At 40.8% G+C, this 22,736-nt stretch overlaps 1 protein-coding gene across 1 annotated transcript in view; it reads left to right on the forward strand.

Annotated features, from left to right (window-relative positions):
* The first annotated feature begins 13,722 nt into the window (after positions 1 to 13,722).
* Positions 13,723 to 22,736, forward strand: part of LOC104026457 (ephrin type-B receptor 5) — a 57,620-nt gene continuing 48,606 nt past the window's right edge. Inside the window, exon 1 of the mRNA XM_075721366.1 lies at positions 13,723 to 13,816. Coding sequence (XP_075577481.1) covers positions 13,723 to 13,816 — 94 coding nt within the window. The remainder of the gene's footprint in view (positions 13,817 to 22,736) is intronic.

The following is a 22,736-nucleotide window of genomic DNA, read 5'->3' on the forward strand; positions in this document are numbered from 1 at the left end:
GAAGAATTAAGATAAAGCAAGTTTTACTCTGTTTGGTAAAATAACACCTACTGGACAACTGTGATTGTAGTACCTGTCTTGCTTCTCTTGACTAATAGTCTGTACCAGCCCACTGTGTCTAATAGTGTTATAAAGAGTTGTGTGGCTAGAAAACAGAGTGGGAAGGGGGAATTTGCCCTAAAACCTCAGAAAGTTCTTTTAAAATTGTTTTTAGATGATTCTTTTGAAAAAGGCTTTGCTTTTTTCCCCCCCAGATCATAGCAGATCAGCCTAATATTTTCTACTATATTTTCTCTTGTGCCTCTGAACCCGTGGTGTTGAAATTGGACAATCCCTCACTTTATGGCACTGATGCAAATGCACATGGGCTATTTGTATTTGACTGTGTGAACTTCTCTGCCATGGCACAGATGAACTGGGAGCTCAGTGAAGAGCAACAGAAGTGATTAGGAGACTACAGGGAATTTTTGACATGCTATTAGAAAGAACTAGCTTAATGATGACTGAAAAAGTGTTGCTCTGCAGTATCTATAGTAGCTGGGAGACTACTGACAGGATCCTAGGCAATGTGGCTAAAGGAAAAGGGTTGGCTCAAATTGCCCAAAGTAAATGATTTCAGGTTCAGTATTAAGGCACGTTTTCTTCCAGCAAGGGTCTAAGTAGATTGTAGGAAGTTGTGGAAGCCCTATTGCTTATGTTATTTAAAAATATAACTAGGAAATCTTAAAGGAATATACAGACAAAAACCCTGCAGTTGACTGGGGACTGTAGGCAAGATGTTGTCTGAATTAAGATGCCCATCCCATTCTCTTAGTTTGTATTATTATAGTCTCACCAGCAACTTGGGGAGGGACTACCTTCCTGACAGAAAATGCATCTTGGATCTGCTGTGTTACAACCAAGACTGGTTGGTATCCAAGGAAAGGAAGTGGTGTGTTGTACTTGCTCCATTTTAGGTGTAATCCTTTGGTTTTGAAGTTGGACGCGGCTGTAACAAGAGCAGTGAGCCCCAGCATCCACACTGAAATATAAATAAGCCTTTGAGACACAGAGGAGGCAGGATGAGCTCTGAGATTTATGTTATTACTTTCATCTCTGGCATAAAAAATAATGCAAACATGCATTAGAAAGAGATGCACTTGGCCTTCCCTTTTCCTCTTAAGACTTCTCTTCTGCTGAACTATTAGTGGCACATAATGTTCCTGTTTCCTGAGGGTGGAAACAACAAACTGGAAATGCAGGATGGAGGAGGAGGGAAGGACCTGAGAATAGAATTGGCTGCTCTGCAGGCTCTGCCAGTGGCAAGTTCAGATTTTTGGTGGGGTGCTCTAACCCGCTTTCACTACACATGGGCTCCCTATGATGCTTCACTGAACTCAGCTAATTGTTCCACCCAGTCATTCCCTTTTAGGTCTTCGCTCCTCTTTGCAGCCTTGAACTCACTTCTCTTCTTCAAGCTGCCATTTCTGCTTCATTGCTTTCTCAACTGTGTCCTTGACAAGAGCCAGTTTTGGGCAACTTGATTCCCAAAATCAAAGTGAGAGCCTGGCCTAAGCCTTCAGCCAGCATGAATCATTAATGTTGTCCTCTAAATAAATATCTGTATATAATTGACAAAAGGTGAAAGAAAAGTCTTAAGGACTGAGTTAGATGTTTCTGAAGTTGAATAGGACCCTTATATTCTCTGTTCTTGTTGCTCAGTTCAGTCACTTTAACAATAAGACCAAGGTACTATGAAGGAAGGAGACTGTGTCTGAATGAAGATTTTGGATTTGGAGACTGGAACTGAAGAGAGCAAAACTGGATAAATCATCTATTTTCTTAAAGTTTTCCCAGAATAATTTCTAGGTCTCATAGTTCCTGTGTCTGTGTTCTTACTGTGCCTTGAGAGATTACTACCAAGTTGCTTGTACCAGCTCCCTAGTTGCTTGTTACTGCACAGTGCAGTAATACCTTCTGCAAAAATGGTTATACACAGACTATAGTTAGTGTTGGTGTGCAGTTCTGTGGAGTAAGATCAGTGCAGCACAGGATTATTTTGTAGTGTTTTAGCGCCTAATGGGAACATGAGGCTCAAACTAATGGTGCAACAGACAGAATTCCCATCTAGGCAAACAGTGGTCATATAAGGATGAAAACTGTGTGGTAGAACTCTTCTCTGAGCCGTTTTCTCTCTCCCTCATAGCTTCCTAGCTTTGTGCATGTATTTCCACATCAAACGCTCTAATTTACATGCTAGAGCTAAAGCTTGTGTATTGTATAGCCTGTTGGTGCAGTCAGCAAAATTTAAGGGAATCAGCTCGACTGAAGATAAGCTCTTATTTGCACTTCCATTCAGGGAATATGTTGTGTTACAGGCCTCTGTTAGGGCAACCTTATGAACTCAGAAACTGATATTTACAATAAGTGTGGGAGTATAATTGGATGGAAGCTAGCTGGTAATCAACTGCATAGAGTAAGGTTGGGGGAAGAGGTTTGGACAGCAACATCAGGGCAATTAACAAGTCGGTAAAGTTATTGTGCTTCAGTGCTTTTCTGCCTTGTTGTTTTACAAAGAAGCATTATTTCCTTGCTTCTCTTAACAGTAATAAAACCAGTGTTGATAAATAATGCTAATAATTAAATAGTTTTAAAAATAAAAGTAGCCTTTATCTGCAAATGCATGCAGCAAGCAATTTGAGAACCAAGCCCTATAACAGCCCAAGGCCGTGAAACTGATTAAAATGAAAAAAAAGTAGTTATAATTAACCCTTAAATTATGAAGCACATTCTCTGAAAACCTAAGTTGCCTCCTTGAAGCCAGAAAGGTTAATAAAAAGAGCAGCACTTCAATTAAGATATTTTAATATTATTAGTTCTTTCAGTAGTCTGTTTTGAAATGTCGGTTTCTCTCGTGGAATGAAAGGCAATTTCATAATGTAGGGAATTCCCATAGAAGAGGAACATTATCTTTTAACGGACTGTCAGTGCTGCCACTGTCTCCTGACAGCATAAGTTTGGATACTGTGAATATGAACAGCACGCATTTTCTGCTTATGGTAAATATTCCTTACTGTAAAACCCTTTTAAAGTCAAAAGCAAAATTAGAGATGAAGACAGTAAGCATATTTTTACAAAAAATGAAGATTCTTTACTGCAGCTGAAGAAAATCTTAATCCTTACTAAAGGGCTTTGCAAACTTTTGTCCACAAAGAGCAGTTTAAGGAAAGTATTCTCAGTTTGGTTTTTGCCCTCCATTGTATGTTTTGAGTGTTTGTGCATAGATCTTGGTTCATGTATTTCTAGACATGCCATGTAAGGCTACATTCTTAATTTAAAATGGGAAACAGCATTAGTATAAAATATACCTTTTCTTAGGCTTATCCATATCTTACTTTTGTAAACCACTCTCTCTTTTCCCCCCGCCCAATGCTTCAGGCCCTTGATTTCTTTTCCAGCCTTTAAGGCCCTTTTGCAGCTCTGTGCTTGGTTTGTCTATGCAGATTTGCAGATGCTCTCGCAGACTTGATCAGAAAATATCAAGGTTATTTGTCTGATTTGTGGTGTTGCTTGCCTGGCCATTGCTAACACTGTGCTTAGCCTTTTTATCTTTTTCCATCCATCAGCGATCAGAACTTGGTATGTAATAGAACTTTAATTTCAGATGAAAAAGAAGCAAGATCAGAATTGCTGAGTAGGTGATAACATGATTTTAGGGACATACTCTTTACGTCACACATCATTTGCTTAAATACTGTTTGTGAAGAAGTTTTATTTCCCTTCCCTTTTTTAATGCCGAAACAGTATGCATCTTTTTCCTTGTTGTTTTCAAACTTGTTCTATCATAGAATTACTGTGAAATCTGAAGCATTTGCTTAAACTTAGCTATTACCAGTTGTACTAGAGAAGGAAATGTCAATTTTCAAAGAATTTTTACCACCACAGAATTTTTTCACCTAGATGTTAATAATGTGGCCATCTTCAGGGATTCTTGAGTTGAATCCTCTAAACATAAAATTCTGTGCTTGGAATTTTGGAAATACTTTTACACAGTGCTTGAGAAAAGTTTGCTACTGTGCCCTAGAGCTTGTAAATTACCTATTTTTTTCCTTTCTGAAGCCTTATGTCTTCCTTTTGTACAGATGAAAGTATACTTATTAAAGGTAAATCATACTTGAAGTTGAAAGCATGATGTTTATTTCCACGTAGATAAAAATGCATTGCAAGGATCTGCGCACAGTTGTATTGAGAGAAGTTTCCTGAGAAATTAGAGCAAAATTGATAAGAGCGCAGTGAAACCATACCCAGTAGGTACAGCTGTTATCTTCTCTTTCCATCAGAGATAAATGCAATGGGCAGCTGCTGATTCTTTTTCTCCCTCTTCTTTCTGCAGTCTCCTTTATTTACTGTATGAAAATTCAAAGGGAGTAATTTCTGTATCACTCGAATACCTATTATTTTTTAGGAGAGTTTCTACCAGGCAAGTGATGGATAACATACACAACAATGCATTTCTTCACATTTTTCATTCTATAACATTATTAATATTCTAGAGCTGGGATTTTGCTTCCACATGTTAATGTTAGAAACTTGTGTATAATTACCAATGTTTCTTTGAAAAGTACACAAATCACTATAAAAATTGTCAATTAAGTCAAATCTTGTGAGGTGGGAAGAGATTTTATTCAGGAGCTTTGTTGTACTTAATATGCATGTAATTCAAGTGCCTAATAAGCAGGTGGGAGAAAGAATCTGTATCTTTAATTAAAAAAAAAAATTAAAATTTCAATAGTTTCAAGACATCAGTGTCCATCTTGTTAGGCACAGCAGAAACATAATGGGGGGCATTGAGAGAGTCTGCAGAAATACGGGGCAGTGGTGAATGAATTTTGGTTAGGAAGATAAACTAGGGTCACAAGCAAAGCTGTGAGGCTTCTCTAGCCAAGTATATGTGTCATGACAGAGAGGAGAGTTTTAAAGGAAAGCACTGTGGTTATCTAAAGAAATGCTAGCATGGCCACCTGTATGGGTTGGAAGACAGCACAGAGGTTCAGAATCTTCCCGGATACCTTTAGGCTGCACTTAAGAAGTCATCTGGAGGGGGCTGTTTAGCTGTCCATAGCTCCCTTTTTTAATTAGTGCACATCTTAGGTACGTACCGAAGATGATTCAGCTCAGTCCACTGACTGCAGAAGTTGTTTGAGTGATTATGCTTCTAATTTGGGCACTCTATCCAAGCCTTAAGGTCTTAATAAAAATTCATGAAAGTGAGCATCTCTTCCCTTTAAGGCCTATGGAAGTTCTTAACTTGGATCCCACTAGGAAATGTGTAATCAGAGCATGGAAGATCAGCCTCAAGACTCCGGGTTTCCATGGTAAACAAGGAAATAAATCCACTTCTTTGGAGAGCATTCACAATCAACCTTTGGATTGTCATTGTAAACTTAAAGAATCCCAAAAGACACAGACACAACCCTATTTAGATAAACTGTAAGAAACAAATGATCAAGCCAGCTAGAGGAAATAATTTATGAAGTCCATTGTTGAGGAAGAATTCCTTTAAGCTTAGTTATACATTAGCACCTAGACCCTTTCTCTCAAGATTAAATTAATAGACTGAATGGACCATAAAAAATCCAAACAAGGCTTTGTTACAAATTCCACTCTCAGATATTTTTAAAGCATTTTGGAGTAATTCAAAATAATCTCAAATAGTAACAGGGAATAAAAAGATATACAGCAACTATTAAAATGATTTATATATTTAATTAAACATTTCTCTGTGCTGCTATATGTGCCCAGTGATAAATTTTTTGAAGAAAAACACATTAACTTCATAATATTGAAACCTTGAGCGATAAATTATGTGTTGCTCTCCCCCGATTCGCTTCCTGTTTGGGGTGTAGAAAGATTTCTATGAATAGCAGTTATTGTAATTATTGTCTCGAAAGAAGGTAGGCAGTATTATGTCATGCTCAGAGTGTTGCACAGACATTGAGTGACATCTTTTCACAACAGCATTGTGAGATTTATTGTAGTGAGACACGTGACTGTAGCTGCAAGGGCATCTTAGTGGCAAAGGAGTAATTATAGAAGGAGAGAACTGGGGGGAGAGGAGGTGGGAAGGCTTCTTTCTTGATGTATAACACTATTGTGGTTCCCTATTTACCATGAATGAGAATCATAGAATCATAGAATCATTTAGGTTGGAAAAGACCTTTAACCATGTCCCAAAGTGCCACATCTACCCCTATTTTGAACACTTCCAGGGATGGTGACTCCACCACCTCTCTGGGCAGCCTGTTCCAATGCTTGACTACCCTTTCCGTGAAGAATTTTTTCCTAATATCCAATCTAAACCTCCCCTGGCGCAGCTTAAGCCCATTTCCTCTTGTTCTATCACTAACTACTTGGGAGAAGAGACCAACACCCACCTCACTACAAACTCCTTTCACGTAGTTGTAGAGAGCGATAAGGTCCCCTCAGCCTCCTCTTCTCCAGGCTAAACAACACCAATTACCTCCGCCGTTCCTCATAAGACCTGTGCTCCAGACCCTTCACCAGCTTCATTGCCCTTGTCTGAACATGCTCCAGCACCTCAATGTCTTTCTTGTACTGAGGGGCCCAAAACTGGACACAGTATTCCAGGTGCGGCCTCACCAGTGTCGATTACAGGGGGACAATCACCTCCCTGCTCCTGCTGGCCCCACTATTCCTGATACAGGCCAGGATGCTGTTGGCTGCCTTGGCTATCTGGGCACACTGCTGGCTCATGTTCAGCCACTTGTCAGCCAGCACCCCAAGGTCCTTTTCCGCCAGGCAGCTTTCCAGCCACTCTTCCCCAAGCCTGTAGTGTTGCATGGGGTTGTTGTGACCCAAGTGCAGGACCCGGCACTTGGCCTTGGTAAACCTCATACACTTGGCCTCGGCCCATTGGTCCAGCCTGTCCAGGTCCCTCTGCAGGGCCATCCTACCCTCCAGCAGATCGACACTCCCACCCAGTTTGGTGTCGTCTGCAAACTTACTGAGGGTGCACTCAATCCCCTCATCCAGATTGTTGATCAAGATATTACACAAGACTGGACCCATAATGGAGCCCTGGGGAACACCGCTTGTGACCGGCTGCCAACTGGACTTAACTCCATTCACCACTACTCTCTGGGCTTGGCCACCCAACCAGTGTTCTACCCCGTGAAGAGTATGCCCATCCAAGCCATGAGCTGCCAGCTTCCCGAGGAGAATATTGTGGGAGACGGTGTCAAAAGCTTTGCTAAAGTTCAGGTAGATGACATCCACAGCCTTTCCTTCATCCACCAGGCGGGTCACCAGGTCATAGAAGGAGATCAGGTTGGTCAAGCAGGACCTGCCTTTCATGAACCCATGCTGGCTGGGTCCCATCCCCTGGTTGACCTGCACATGCCTGTTGAGCTCACTCAAGATGAACCTCTCCATAATCTTTCCTGGCACCGAGGTCAGGCTGACAGGCCTGTAGTTCCCTGGATCCTTTTTCCGGCCCTTCTTGTAGATGGGCATCACATTGGCAAGCCTCCAGTCATCAGGGACCTCCCCTGTTAACCAGGACTGATGATAGATGATGAAAAGTGGCTTGGAGAGCTCCTCTGCCAGCTCCCTCAGTACTCTCAGGTGGATCCCATCTGGCCCCATAGACTTGTGAGCATCCAGGTGGTGTAGCAGGTCATTAACTGCTTCCTCCTGGATTATGAGGGCTCCATTCTGCTCCCCATCCCTGTCTTGCAGCTCAGGGGGCTGAGTACCCTGGGGGTATCTGGTCTGGCTGTTAAAGACAGAAGCAAAGTTGGCATTAAGTACCTCAGACTTTTCCTCATCCTTGGTGATAATGTTCCCTTCCGCATCCAGCAAAGGATGGTGACCAGCAAAGGATGAAGAAGTATTAATTCCACTTTTTGTACTGTGCTTAAATGTGATGAATCAGTGTGCAGCACAAATCAGTTGGAATAGTGTTTTATTGACTCTCCCAGATTTGCGCTCATTTATCTTTTTAATGCTTCTCACTGAGAGATAATATTAAGCTGTTATGAGTCACAGCACAAAATGTGCAAGAGGAGGAAAGACTGTGCCTGCAAAGGTACATCATTTTCTCTGCCCTGAAGAGTTTTTGAGGTGCATCTATTTTGCATCTAGATGCTTTGTGTGAGGAAGAAGTATGACAAATATGAGGGAAATCTCTTGAATCAAGTGTAGCAGAGGGAAGCTATACCTATATAACAATTTCTACTGTGAAAGGCCTAGAGGAGTCAGTTAGCAATGAAGAAGGAAGAAGCATTGTTCCAGTGGGAGGAAACAAGATGATTTGGAAAAGTTCTTGGGACAGTTAAGAAGAATAGAAAGAGTAAAAATCTGGCATTGTTACTATTTCAGCTTGTATTAGTAGAACAATTTGAAATACATAGAAGTACTTTGTTTCACAGGGATAGAAATATTTTCAAATCTATTGCAAGTTCAAAATAGGGGTTACATAAATTTGTAAAGAGATACTAAAGGGAATGGATTGGGGTATACTCTCTAGCAACCCTAGTCATGTATTTGTGGATGCTGTCTCCAGATAGCACCTCTTCCTGGCACTGGAGACACAGAGAAAACTTGGGTTAGATGGACGTTGATCTGCTTCAGTGTTCTTTCTTGTGTTTTGAAATGTAGTTTGCACTAAAGCACAAAGAATTGTTATTCTCTTGACCGCACATTCAAAAACATGTTTTCTTCCAATAAGGAAGGCTATCAGGAGCTCTTGATTAAGAACTGACAATTTTTATATTGTGTTGGCAGCCCCATTGTTTCCATTTGCCTCCGTGCGTCCTGGGAATGAGATACTTGGACCAATATTAGAGCTGGGATTTCTACAAAGTAGTGCAGGATGGAGCATCCTCTCTGCAGTGTATCAAGTTCCTGTCAGCTTTTAGGGAGTGGAACTGACCTTAGGTCTCCTGTAGGAATTGGGTGCTATGGGACTAACAGTTCTTCTTGCTGCCTCTGGTTTGCTCTAATTTCACAGAACTCAAAGGAACAGCTACAGTCCATTCATGCAGAGAAAGAACCTGTCAGGCCCTCATCTTTTCTCCAGGAGGATAGTGCAGTGCCTGAACAATCCTAGCTTTTTTCTTAATCCTAAAGGCATGCCTGAATTCCTCCTGCAGAACCCAGACAAGTGCATGGTTCAGATGAATGCTTAACTGCTATTTGATGTCAGATTCTGCAGGTGGTATCTGTCAGAGGGGAGTAGGGTCAGTGTGCATTACTTTCTGATCTGTGGCTACATATTGTCTGCATGCTAAGCTAGAACATGCTTCAGTGAAAGTCTGTCTAAAGAGTTACGGTCGGAATCAAAAGGACTAGAAAGCAAGAGGTTTTCTTTAAAGCTTAAGTCCAGCAGAACCTGTGGCCAGCAGAGAATTCATACAGTTTCCCTAGTTGTCACTATTCTTAATCAGTCTCAGAGTGCCTGGCAAACCCAGAAGAAAAAAAGCAGTCCATTCTAAGGAGACACCGCTTAGGTATGTCATGTGCATGACCACCTCCATCAAGACTCAAGGCATGTGCTTTTTGGGTACTCTAAAATAAGTGACTACACAAACCTAGGAACAAATCTGCTTCCCTTCTAATAAAAATACATGCACTGATAGCAGAGAGTTTTGAATCAATGCTGGCCTGTTTAGCAACACTGGTGTCCTGTGGCTCTTCAGGTGTCATCATTGACAGTGCTTGAACTTTGAGGGAATCCTTTATTTGCATAAGGAAACTGCTGCAGAGATACTGGCTGCATGAAAGACTTCATGTTTGCCAGTTTAGATACAGGATGGGCACACAGCAGCCCCCTTTGTGACAGAAATCTCAGAAGTGCAGGCCTGTGCAAGTGTCAGTTGTCCTAGTACATACGGGAGCACTACCGCTATCTGTCCTGTAGCACAGAGCATCATTTGCCTGGAGAGTGTACTAAAGTGTTCCCACTTCAAGACAGTTCAGAAAAAGTGAGAAACTGCAGCACTAGCTCTGTCTGGTGAGAAGAAAAAGGCTGAGAACTGTGTCAGTTAAGCCAGGCATACTTTGTTTCATATTCAGCGCTTTCCAGCTGAAATGGTCTGTGTTTGCAGTCTTGTGTAGTAGAAGCTTTGAGATGCTGGGCAAGAGCTCTCTTCTGTTGAGATATACAACAGAAGAGAGCAAGGGAGATTCTATCTGTAAGGAAGGGAAAAAAAAACCAACCCAGTAGCGGTTCAGCACTGAAACAGATGCACAAAGAAGCTGAGGAATGTCCATCCTTGGAGATGTTCAAAACTCGCCTTGACAAGTTTCCTGAAGAACTTTTCTCCCTCACTGGTTGTTCAGCTCAGAAACCAGGATTTTTGAAAATACTGGTGATGATTGTATTCATCTCTCTTACTGGGATCTTGAACAAAATTAAATTTTGGCAATCCAGATACCACAGTGATGGTGGCAAAGTAAACAATCGTGATAGCATTGCTGAATAACTTAAGCAGATAACCTGGAGACATCCGTCTCCCATCTGCTGGAGGTTGGTGCTAAAGCAAAGGCAATATGTAACTGGTCTTTTCGGACTGCTTGGGATCTTCACTGTTTCATAGGGTTGAATCATTAAGACATTTGGATCCTCAGGAACTGTCATGCTTTTCAGACACTTTATGATTTTCAGGACTTCCAAGGAGTTGGAGATCATTCCACTAGCCAAGGAAGTATATGCCCAAAAATGGTTTAGAATCCTTTATGGAAGGGTTAGCACAAGAAGGATTGACAGCTGGTACCTGGGTGGCAAATTCTATGTAGCTGGAAGAGAGAGAGGACAAGAAGGGGTATTTAAGGAAGTTTGTTGAAGGATCCTGTGCAGGGAAGGTGTATTACTTTCCAGATTTGGAGGAGAATGGGGGATAGTGAATTCTATAGCAAGGAGAGGTAACTGTCTGAAAGTGGTTTTGGAAGAAGTAACAAGCTGAGAAGGCCATGGAAAGGTGCTTGTGTGGGCAAGAGAAGGGGTTTTAAAAGTTGGGATGGTTTGAGGTTTCTGTTTAAGTAGTGTGGCGTAGGGAAGAAATAGTAGGAGAACTGAAGAATGAAAGATGAAATTCTGCACGCATCAAGTGCTGGGGGGAAGGGCAGGGCAGTGTTTAGCAATTTAGGGGCTTTGGTACTCTTTAATTCAGAGAGGCTAGTGCTTCCCTCCTACTCTCACTTACATACTTCCATAATGTTCTCCTCTACCCTTCATTGTGGAGTAGGCATTTTTCATTGAGGTGTGGAAGAGGCAGAATAAAAAAAAAAAGACAGATTTATCTTTTTTAACTCCTAAATCAAAACCAGCTTTTTGGTTTAGCCACAATTTATTTCAGGGAAAAATAGTTTTCCAGTCTAATCCAGACAAAGGCTGTATGATGCCTCATGAAGAGCAGTGCAACATTGCTGGGATACAGGGTCTGCCAGGGTAAGCTGAACAGATGTTGTAAGAGAAATGTGCAGGTAGGAAGGGAAGGAGAACAATTGGTTTCCTTGGAGCCAGAAATGGTTTTGTGTCTGCTTCTTGGTAGCAGGGTTTTTTTAGTTATATCTGTTTTGTGGTAGCAAACTGATTTCCTCCTTACATATGACCTAGTAATTGCAAGACTTTGGCCTGAGATCCAGCAGCCAGAGCATATTTGGGTTCTGTTTCCTGCTCTGCCACTCATAACTTATGTGACATTGAGAAAGTCTGAATTGTGGGCTGTTTTCAAACCTCTAAATGAATGCAGTCCCATTGACTGAAGTGAAAGTTTTCTTCAGTTTATTTGACTAATGTTTCTGCTTTTATTTGCCTTCAAAATAAATATTTAAAAGTCCCCGTCTCTCAGGAGTTGACTGGCCTAAAAAATAAGGCTTTTAGACGTTATAATATTATAGATTGACTGGCAGTACAAACGCTGAGTATTTCTGTCTCCATGTTGAGTAGTCATGCAGGCTTGATTCTGGTGCACCCAGTCTTGGTTTTGGTGGCTCAGGCAGTAGTCTTCAGCCCTGTTCCTGGAGAACACTGCTGTGTGCTTGGATAGTTCTTTCTGTAAAGAAGGGTTTACTGATCATTCAGCCTGGAATTTTTTCCTTTTTGCAGTTTCATCTAGTGGTGTTTTTCTTCTGTGGTGTATACATGCTTCATAAACTACTATGCAGTACCTGTATTATATCCATCCGCCCATTTAATCTTCATTTTTCCTCAGTTATACTTAACTGATTTTATTTTTATCTTTCCTCATAAATCATGAATCAAAGCTTTTGCTTCTTCTTGACATCCCTTTAGTTTCCTTACATTTCAGTGATGCCCAGGGTGCCTTTGGTTCATCTGTGTTTGGTGCTCTAGGTTCTAATTAGGGGCAGTGTAAGATACAACTATTCCAACCTGTCCAGTAATTTCTCCCCCTCTTTAGTAAAGCACATCAGATTGCACTCCATTGCCTTTTCTCGTACTCCCCAGGCTGCTTTTCTCTCTGCTACACTGAACTTGCTCAAATCCCCCACTGCTACGTTTTCAGATAATTTCAGTGAGGCTGCCCCTTTAATTACAACTCTTGTCTCCCCTTGAAGACTTCAGCCAAGGTATTGAGCCATTTCTCTATATTGCCTGAGATATTTTTCTTTCTCCTTAGCTACACTTCACCGTCTCACTGAAGACACTGAATTGTTTTCAATGTTTTGTGCAAAGAGCACCTAAAGAAACAAAACATACTGGCTTTTTGCATGTAACCTATATATTACTGTGATATTTCTCTGGTGGGCTGAGAATTGGGCAGATGGAGCCAGAAATACCTTGCTTAGAAAATTTATTGTGCTAGATTGATCTAATGCAGTGCTGGATTAGGCTACGTGCTGCTCCCTGACTGTGAGGTAAGCCTTTAAGTCAGGTTCTTAATGGTGGTGGAGTTTTGTTTGGTTTTGTTTGGATTTTTTCCTGTTTAAGATAATAAATTTGGACTTGCTGGCTGTAATGCAGGCTCCCTATTTGACATTAAATATCACATTTGCTTCCTCACCTATGACATATTAATGGGAAAAATACTGTCCAGCTTCAATAGTGGTGTAGTTATATGGCTAAACAGACAAATGCCTGCATCTGAAATGCAGTTACAAGTGTGTCAGCAGTATAGATTTGTATTGTCATAAATGGTGAAAACTCTCCTGTCATGGCTCCTGCCCTGCAGAGTCCTGAAAGGGAAAAGTGTAGTTATGAGAGACAGAATTTGGAAAGCATACAGGGGAAATGGAATGGAGACCTTCCAAGGGACATTGCCAAAGATGCAAAGGGTCAGGACTTAAGTAAGAATACAGCCTATATTGTGGGACAGATTAACACGGATCTGGGAACCCCACTGTCACCGATTCCGTGAATGTCTCAAAATCTGTGTGTACTGTCAGTGTACAGAACAACTGCCACTGAAGTCTTGAGGCATGGGAGGTGTGGGTATATGGTAAATGCTGGGTCTGTGCTACTCTTTTTCACCTCTATCTTGGAAGTAGTAAATGATGGAGTGGGTGTATAAAAACTGCCAGTTCTGTATTATTGTGACCTGATTTCTGTTTCCACCTTCTGTTTTTTCTTAACCAGTATTTCTGTGTGAAGGTCTCTGTGCTTTGATTCAGGAAGATACTAAAACACTCCAAGAAATCTCTGACCATTTCAAGGGAGTGGTGTGTGTTTTTTGGAGATGGTGGTATCTACAGAGAATCTTCATGGATTCTAATGCTGTCATCAGTGCAAGAAGAGTGGCAGGAATGGGTTGGCTCTGGATGGTCTGCTTCTTTCATCTAGTCACCGCACTAGAAGGTAAGAACAAATGTTATGTAGTGCAACAACTTAAATACTAGAAAGAGAGAAAACTAGAGTGCTCTCCAGTATGCTTATCCTAGTCCAGATGAGCATTGAGCACATGCCTTTCTGTTTGACGGTTGATCACTGTCTCATGAGATGTAAAAAGATATTTGTATTGTTTCTAGTGGGACAGGCAAACACTCTTATGAAGGATCATTTCTACTAGCTATCTCAGAAGTGACAGTCTCAAAGAATAAATTTTTTGCCCCAGGAATAAGCTCCTTGTTTATGCTTTGTGTGTATTTGATTCTTGTGTTCCTGTTCTTGCACCATGTTTGTTTTGTGAAACAATCTCTCCATGTTTATGCTGTTCTACAAGGCAGCATCCGGTGGGCTGAAATCAGGAATTTTTGTCTCTGCCATCTGAACAACTTGCCTCTTGTAACAGACATGGAGACAATTCTTTGCATTAACAAGAAGAGGCAGTTTGTGTTGAGCCAGCAGAGGAGAGGAGGGAAAGAGCAGTGAAGACAGGATAGGGAAAAGGTGGGCAGGGGAAAAGAGAGGCCAAGAAAACAGGAGAAGAAAGAACAGATGATAGGAGGGAGGGTGATGAGAGCAGGAGATAAGATGAGAGCTATGGGAGAGTTAGAGAAGGGCAGAGGTATTGTAAACAATCCTCTTGTTTGTTCCAAGAAATACCCTTGCAGCTACATTTGCTCAGTGAACTGCACTGCTTTGTGATGAACGTTCATCTCTTGCATATGTGAAAGCCTCTGAAAAAGCAGAGGAGGGAGAGGGGGGAATCAAAGGGAGACAAGGAAGGAAAGACCTAGAGGGAGGGAAAGGAGAATAGTATGAGATTTAAGAAAAAGAGGGTGCAGATTGAGAAGAAAAAAATATTTTTTTTTTCTTATTCATAATGAAGAGGAAATCTTGTTAAAGCATCCCCTCTCTTAATAGAGGGGAATGCAGTGGGAGGGAGTTCAGAGAGGAAATAATTGATGTAAGATTATAATACGAATTCTTAAATCTCTGCGACTATGTTAATTGCTGATTTAAAAATGATTTTACAAAGTACTATGTTATTCCTTAGTGTTACTGGTAGAGGAACTGAGATAAAAAAGTGAGAGAAAGCATTCATTCTCTGCAAATATGAAGTAACTCAGTGATGCCTGTAGGAACTGACATTTTTGGAATTCAGTGATCACTCCTGTAAGTTTGTAGAGACAAAAGAATTTAGAAAACACTGTGTGGTACAGATTCACAGATCATATGGTTGAATTGCCTGGATTAAAATAGGACAGTAAAATTCTGCCTATAGAGATGAAGTAGTAAAGGTGCCCATGAGCTGAATTTCAACTCTCAATCCAGAGTCAGGGGAGTCAGCACCTTGCATTGTGACTGTACTACATGGTCCTGGGATTGCACTCCAAAGCTAATTTGCATCTCAGAGGTAAGTATTTTTGTTGTGGGCAAAAGGCAAAGAATAATTATGCATTAGGGGAAGGAAAGTCTGATGATAACTATGTAGAAAGCTTTGCTTTACTACAGTATTATCCATAAAGAAGAAATAAGGCCCATGGCCATTTTGTTGACTCATTAGTATATATAGTAGAAACTTGAACTTCAGTTTTCAGATTCAAGTTGAAAAATATAGGGAATATCCAGTTTGGTCTTCAGTTTTTGTAAGGTTTCTTAGAAGTTTTAGATGGTGTCTAAAATATGTCTTGCCTCTAACTGAAGAGGATTGACTGAGTGGGAAAAACAATCAAGGTAATTTTTCTTCTGAGTGTTTCTCGGGCATTTGAGTTAGATTTAAACAGTCTGAATGTAAATCACAAACTAGGCTTTGTTAGAAATTTTCTAACAGAGAAAAACCAATATTGACAAAACCTTAGTGTAAATGGTTAAGAAAAGAAGGAGAAGCTGTAGAGGGGGGAAGAAAAGTAGCCAAAGTATTCAAACCCATCTTTCTATGCATTATGAAGAGAGCAAATACTTTTTATGCAGAATGCTTTTCAGATATAAGGAAGGCAGTACCCTTTTACAGGACATAAGGGGACTTTAAACCCCTTCATGACTCAGAAGTAAAGAAGCTCTTGTAAGCAATTGAAAATGTTTTTGTTGTTATTGTTGTTTTTAATGCATAAAAAGGAATCATTAAGCTGAACTTACTTGATACAGGTCTAGTATTTGGACACACTCATTTCAGTAGGAATGAGCATGTCTGTCCAAAATTTTCCAGACATGATTTTTAGACTAGAAAAAACCTGCATGGGAAGCATGAGGGAAGACTGTTTTGGAAACAGAAAACATTTGTAAACTTACTATTTCAGCTTTATAAAAGGAAACAAGATTGCACAAAAGTTTTCAATAAGATTGCGTTTCCCAATGTTTATGCCTCTGCAGGAGTTTTTGAGGTTTTAGTTTGGGGAGTATTATTTTTGAGCTACATGATGGGTGAAAAAATAGATTTTTTGCTTTTTCTCAAAAATACATAAAGAAATACATAGAAAATTTATTTCTGTGAGTATCTATATATGTATGTAATTACTATCTACAGTTTATCATTTAACATTTTTGTAGGTTAACCTTTCTGATTGTAAAAGTTAGTGAAGCATAGAATTTAAGAATGCCTGATGGGCTACAGTCAAAATAGCTGAGAGCGAGTGATAACTTGCTAATGAAATAGCTCTTACTAGGGCACAGAGTTGAATTTTCTGTGGAATATTGGTTTTGGTTTGACAGAGTTATAAATGTTTACAGCTGTAAACACAAGCGGAGTTCATTTTGCAGAACTCATTAAATACGTTCCAAGGGAATGATGTGTTCTGCATGTGAATGACCGCATTTATTTTACAGCAAACTCTCCACCCTGCAGAATGGCTGGACAGCCTTTCTAAATATCTTCCGGAAGTTCAAGATATAGAGAGGATAATAATTCTGCTTTTGTAGAACCTTTTTGCATTAAAAGTGTCTCCTTGGCAAAAGGGGATATGCAAGAAAAAGGTTGTGAGGTCAGGTATTCTTATTTCATTTTTCCCCTAACTTTTCTATTAATTAATTGTCATCTTGGGTTATTGAAAATAATGTATTGATTGCTCGAACTGGCTTGACTTTGAAGGGGAGGAAAACTGTACTTTCCTCAAAGGTAATCTTCAGAGTGAAAAATACCATTGCCTTTTGTTTTATTACATACAAAGAAAGGTTTAAATGGATGTTATTTTACTTCAGGGGGAAAAAAAAAAGTGAAATTAACTTTTTACTTCAGTTGCTTGTGATTCACATGAGTTATTAAAATCCTAGCAAAGATTTTCTATTATGTTCTTCCCAGTTCTTTTCTGACACTTCCCTGCATGCCAAAATCTTTGCCACATGCTTGGAAAGCCCAGGGCGAGGAATCTCCAGTTTTAGACATTCAGAAGGTGAATGGGACTGGGCTGTACGTGCAGCTTGTTTGTAAGGGGAGGAGTGTCTGGGTTATCCCATTGGTCAGTCTTAGCAGCTCCACTTGATTTGTTTTCTCCCATAATAGATTACTCTGTAGTCCTGCTAGGACATCCCCATTCCCAGGTACGTACCCTAGACCTATGTTGAAACTCAGGCTAGCTCTTGCTGCTTGGAGGCCAGTAGGACAGTAGAGGCTATTCATGTTGCAACTAACACTGTTTATATTAAAAGCTAATTAAAGCTTCAAAGAAAGGAACAGCATTCTTGTAATATACAGTATCTGGGATTTTCAGTATATGCTTCAGTGAAAACTTAGAAGACCCAAGCTCACTTTTTAATGTTTATGAAACAACAAATAAGCAGGAAAATATAGATAAACTTTAAAAATCACACTGTACTGTCATCAGAAGTAGCCAGTTTGATGGCAGTAGCAGTTGGAAAAGTTCTAGACTCAATTGTGGGTGTTTGCAGAATGAATCTCTTAAGCTGTGGAAAATACATATTACATTGTATTACTAGGAAAGTTGTACATAATCATTTAATTTGATTGCTTATGCAATGTTGAAACTAAGCATTTAATGTAATTTTTTTTATTAATTTCCTGATATCTGCATTTCCTGACATGAGCAGAGGAATTAGTGGAGCATGCTAATCCTGGCAGTTTCCCTAGAGCTTTAACAAAAGAATAGGAGATGTAAAGAGAAAAATACACAGTCATTCATAAAGCTTAAAAGCTGTGCTACCTTGCAAATAGCTGTGTGTTTCCATATCCTAGACTATTTGGCTGTCATTTCTCTCTTTCACACACGGTACGTAACTCCTTATTGGGGTGTGAGAATTCCTCCATGTGGATGACAACTTCGATGTTCTGATAGTGTTAGCATTTTGCTCTGACATAGCAAGTAGTTAAAAAGTATTACACTTCATGGAACTCACTAAATACATATCCCATTGGCTCCACATAGCTTTTTCTATTGATTGCGCATAAGTACAGAAGTAATACAGGAACATTAATTGCAGGAATGACTTCCCAATACAGATTTATCCAAGAAAAAATTCAAACTCATTTGTCTCATATAGGTTGGTTTTGTATATATTCTCTTATATTTGGAGGCATATTTTATAACTCTCTAGTTTGATTTTTCATGTGAAGTCATACCTAAACTGTAAGAAAGGTTTTTTTTGTTCAAAAATATCAGCAATCTTTGCATTGAGTTGTTACGAACAAGTGGGATTTTTTGGCTGGTTTTGCTTGGTTTTTTACTTGTTTCATCAACTCATTCGTGAAAAAGAAAATACTTGTTACAGTTGCATATGTCACTAGCCATTGCTATTTTATTTACTTCACCACAATAGCCGTTTAGTTTTGGAAGAAGTTCTAGTGTATTTAAGGCTTCCCAAAGGATTCACTGTATTCTGTCTCCAAGTGATAGCCCACATATATAAATACATTTGTTCAGTTGTGTGATAAAACGCTCATCTCCCCACAATCAAAGGAGCACAGAGGAACAGTGAAAGGTAGGGAAACCTGAATAACCTAATAGACAAATAAGCACCCTAACCCAGCTTCTCCCAGGGCTATCACAGGAGTGTGATCAGCCCATTGAGTAGGAATGGAGCCCATTAAGATAAGTCAATGGAAGTGCTCTCTGGAACACCTTGCAGATTGAGGGAGGTTACTGCCAACAGGGGCATGGGACTTCTGGGATGTAGGGAGGATCATTTGGGGCTTCTGCAAAACTTACTGTGCGTTGTTTAGGGGAGGAACTATAGGTGGGGAAAGGGAGGGATCAAGGTGGTTTGGGGGAAGAACAAGTGCGAGAAAATAGAGAGATAAGGGGCCAGCCATGTGTAAACAGGCTGCTGGTCAGTACGCCTGTCAGGCCTTGATCTGCACCTGATCACCACAGGCTATCCTGTCTTCTTGGTAAATTCAAATTTTCGCTAGTTACCTGGGTGAGGGAGCTTTATTTTGTGTGTATGTGTGTATATGGACATTTAAATGCCAGCAACTGGAGTTGAAACACAGGTCATAGGGGCCCATCTGTCAGTGCTGCCAGCAACTGGAGAGCCTGGAACGGATGAAAATCAACCGCCAGGAACTCATTGGACCATAGGTCATAGGATCTGTGCATCTGTGATGCCAGCAACTGGAGTGAGTGAGCTTGTATGAGTGAGTTTGTGATCTCTAGCAAATACCACGCCAGACTATCTGGTTAGTAGAGTAAGTGGGTTGGGAAGCCAAGGAGAGACCAGAGTCTGAGGGATGAATGAGACACCTTTTTGTATGTGTGTGTCTCTATGAGTGAGACATCTAGAGGAGCTATCTGCTGAAGTGATCAGGGGGTCCAGGCCAGCTACTGGGGAGACCATAAGTTCTGGGGGTTCTTTGAGAGTCCTGTGTGTATATTGTGTATATGTCTGCAACTGGAGACAAGATGATCCAAGGGCCAGCTCCTGGGTAGGCTGAGTGTCTAAGGCCAGTTACTGGAGGGATCCGTAGTGTGTGTGCCTGTGCATGTGTTTGTGTATGTAAGTGGAGTTCTGTGGAGTGGGGCAGCACAACTGGCTGCAGGCCTCGGGGGCTCACATGTCCAAGTGCCAGCAACCTAGGAGAACAAGAATCCAGGGTCTGCTACTGGGTAGACTGCATGCCTAAGGCCATTTAGTAGAGGATCCATAGTGTGCCTCTGTGTGTGTGAAGGGATGTATCACTAAGTGGGGTGTCTGAATACTAGGAACAGGAGTGGGGCTGCAAGCTTTGGCTGCCTATATGTGCAAGTGCCAGCAAATCGGGAGACCACAGATCCAGAGGTCAGCTACTGGAGACTAAATGTTTAATGACAGTTATTGCAGGGACCCATATCGTATATAAATGCATATATATTTCCCACTAACAGACCTTCATCCTGACCAGCCAGAAAGGGGAGCAGGATGAGGCCGTTGGTGGTACTGTTTCTGTTTGCATGACTGGTGAGTGTTTCTGTCTGTATTGATCTTTGTGGCTGGCCATGTGTATATGTGCAGTGCCTACATGTGTTTGTGTGTGTCTGTTGGGAATACCCACTCAACCTTGCTATTGGTTGGACCTGAGGACATGGAGCTGCAGCAGCCTTGCTTATGTGAGGTTACTGGATTTGTCAACCCCCAACAATATTTTTGCACAAGTCCAGAGAATGCTTTCTCTTTCCAGCCCTCTTAGAGAGCATTCACAGTCTTCCTACTTGTTCCTGTTCAAGGCATGATTATACGAGGCAGAATAAGACCAGTAATATTTCATTTCTTTTCAAGAAGTCTGTTAAGCCAGACAGCTTTGCTGCTTGGGGCATTCAGCTGCACAGCAAAACAAACTCTCTGAATGTTACCTTTTATCCTAGTGCCCTTTGCCTTATCTACCAATGTATGTGTATATTTGGATATATTCAGTATTGAACTGGACAAGGCCTTGAGCAAACTGCTGTAATTTAGCCTGGCCTGGAGAGGGGTGTTGATCAAGATGACCTCTATAGCTCCTTTCCAGCATGTTTCATTCTGTGATTCTATGGTCTGGTCATTCTTAGCACCCACTTCTAATCCCACAGGTAAAAGGGGATTCTTTTGCTCTCTTCTTAGGATTGACTTTCTTCTCAGTGGCTATAGTTTGCCTAGACTTGGGTTGTGTAATTCCCTCTTGCACCACTCCACTGTTAAGACACTAAGGATGAGTGTTCTTTAATCCAGAGAGCTGTTAAGCCATCCCTGCAATCCAGAAAGCTGTTAGGCCTTCATGAAGGTTGTCCAAGGGTCAATCATCCCTGGGTGAATTGTCATCTTCTTACATCAGGGGAACATTTTGCCTATAACACAAGCACTAAAGTGTCTTGCTTGAAAGTATAGGCTAACCAAAATCTGAAAATCATTAACATGCCTTTTCTGAACAGCCTGATCTATAATAGCAACTTCCAACCTCTGCCCAGTTGATCTTGATGTTGACATTATTGTATAGTGCAGCCCAAGAAATTGGTTTATGGCGTGAGTATAGATTGGTACTAGCATAAGCATCATCCTTTCTGGCCTGCAAGAACAGAGGACACTGAAATGAGCGTGTAGTTAATTCCAAATTTTGTTCTATGAAGAGAGTAATGAATCCATTTGACTCTGCTATAAAAGATGGTGGTTTCTTTTAGTTTAGGGAAGAGAAATACAGAAGAATGTCTCATCAGTTATTTTTCTCTTCTTTGAACTAAAATAGTCTTAATAAGAAATTGGAATCTCATTCTTGAAAAATGTAAGATTAAAGCAGGAGTCAAAGAAGAATTGTCATCATTTCATGTGTTTAAAAGCCTCCAGATTGCTCAGATACCTTGATTATTCCTCGTTTTTAATCCACAGTGGAATATTGTTCTGTTGATACTCTGAGGTCACCTCAGTAAGTGTTGTCTCTAGCAGCATCATGGATTGTCCTGGGCCTGGGTCTGATCTGATCTCGCAAGACCCTTGATTTTGAGCAAGATAGAAAGGGTGTAAGGCATTCTTCTTCCAGGTTGGTAAATTCAGCTGAACAGATTATTGCTGTCTGCACTGAAGAGTGGCAGAACACTGTTCTGGCCCAGCACACTGAGGATGTGGAATGCTACATCAGTACTAATAAAGTGGCAGAGTGAGGGCTTATACCTGTACACTGGTATGTAGTCATTCATACTGTAAAATTATTATCACAGTGATGGTTTTGGCCCATGCCAACTAACCCTCTCCAAAACAGTGCCTAGGTGTAGATCAGAGGTTAGGATGGACCAAGGACCATTCCTGAGAGATGGTTTGGATGCAACCATGCACTTCTGTGGAGTTGGAGTTTTTAGCCACGTGAACCAGAACCATTGCCTGTTGTCCTCAGAATTAGAGAGCAGTCTAACAGCTTGTTAGATTTATAAGTGTACATGCAGCTAGTGTGACTGGGGATCCGATTCAAGGCATACAGCCAGTAGGAGAGGGAGAAAAAGAGAAGAAATAGTGAGGGACTTTTGACCGTAGGTCACCAAATGAGATTTATACACACAACATTCTTGTGTACTTTTCTTATTTTTCTAATGCTTCCTGACTTAAAATATACACTGTGAGAGGGACAGTTCTGTCTGCTTCAGGCTGCCTCTATCTGTTTGCCTGTGAAATATTCATGTGCTTGATAAAGATTACCTTGCTCACTGGTGAGAAGCCATCTGGGGAATATGCTTCCTGCTAGTCATGGCAGAGCCCAGGCTGCTGAGCAAGTCTTCTCTATTTTCTCTCTTCTCCTTTCCTTTCTCACTTTTTATCTGGCTTTCTATGCCCTGATTAACTTCTCTCTATTTTGTTTTCTCCTAGACTTTCCATGGGGTAGTTGCATTATACTTTGGTAAATGGGAGACTCGGACCTGATAAGAAAAAAAGTTCGTTCTTTGTTGAAAAATGACCTTGTATATTATTCCAGCATATCAAAGCCACATTTGGGAACCCAGTGACAAAG

The sequence above is a fragment of the Pelecanus crispus genome, chromosome 1, assembly GCF_030463565.1.
Source record: "Pelecanus crispus isolate bPelCri1 chromosome 1, bPelCri1.pri, whole genome shotgun sequence".
Classification (NCBI taxonomy): Eukaryota; Metazoa; Chordata; class Aves; order Pelecaniformes; family Pelecanidae; genus Pelecanus; species Pelecanus crispus.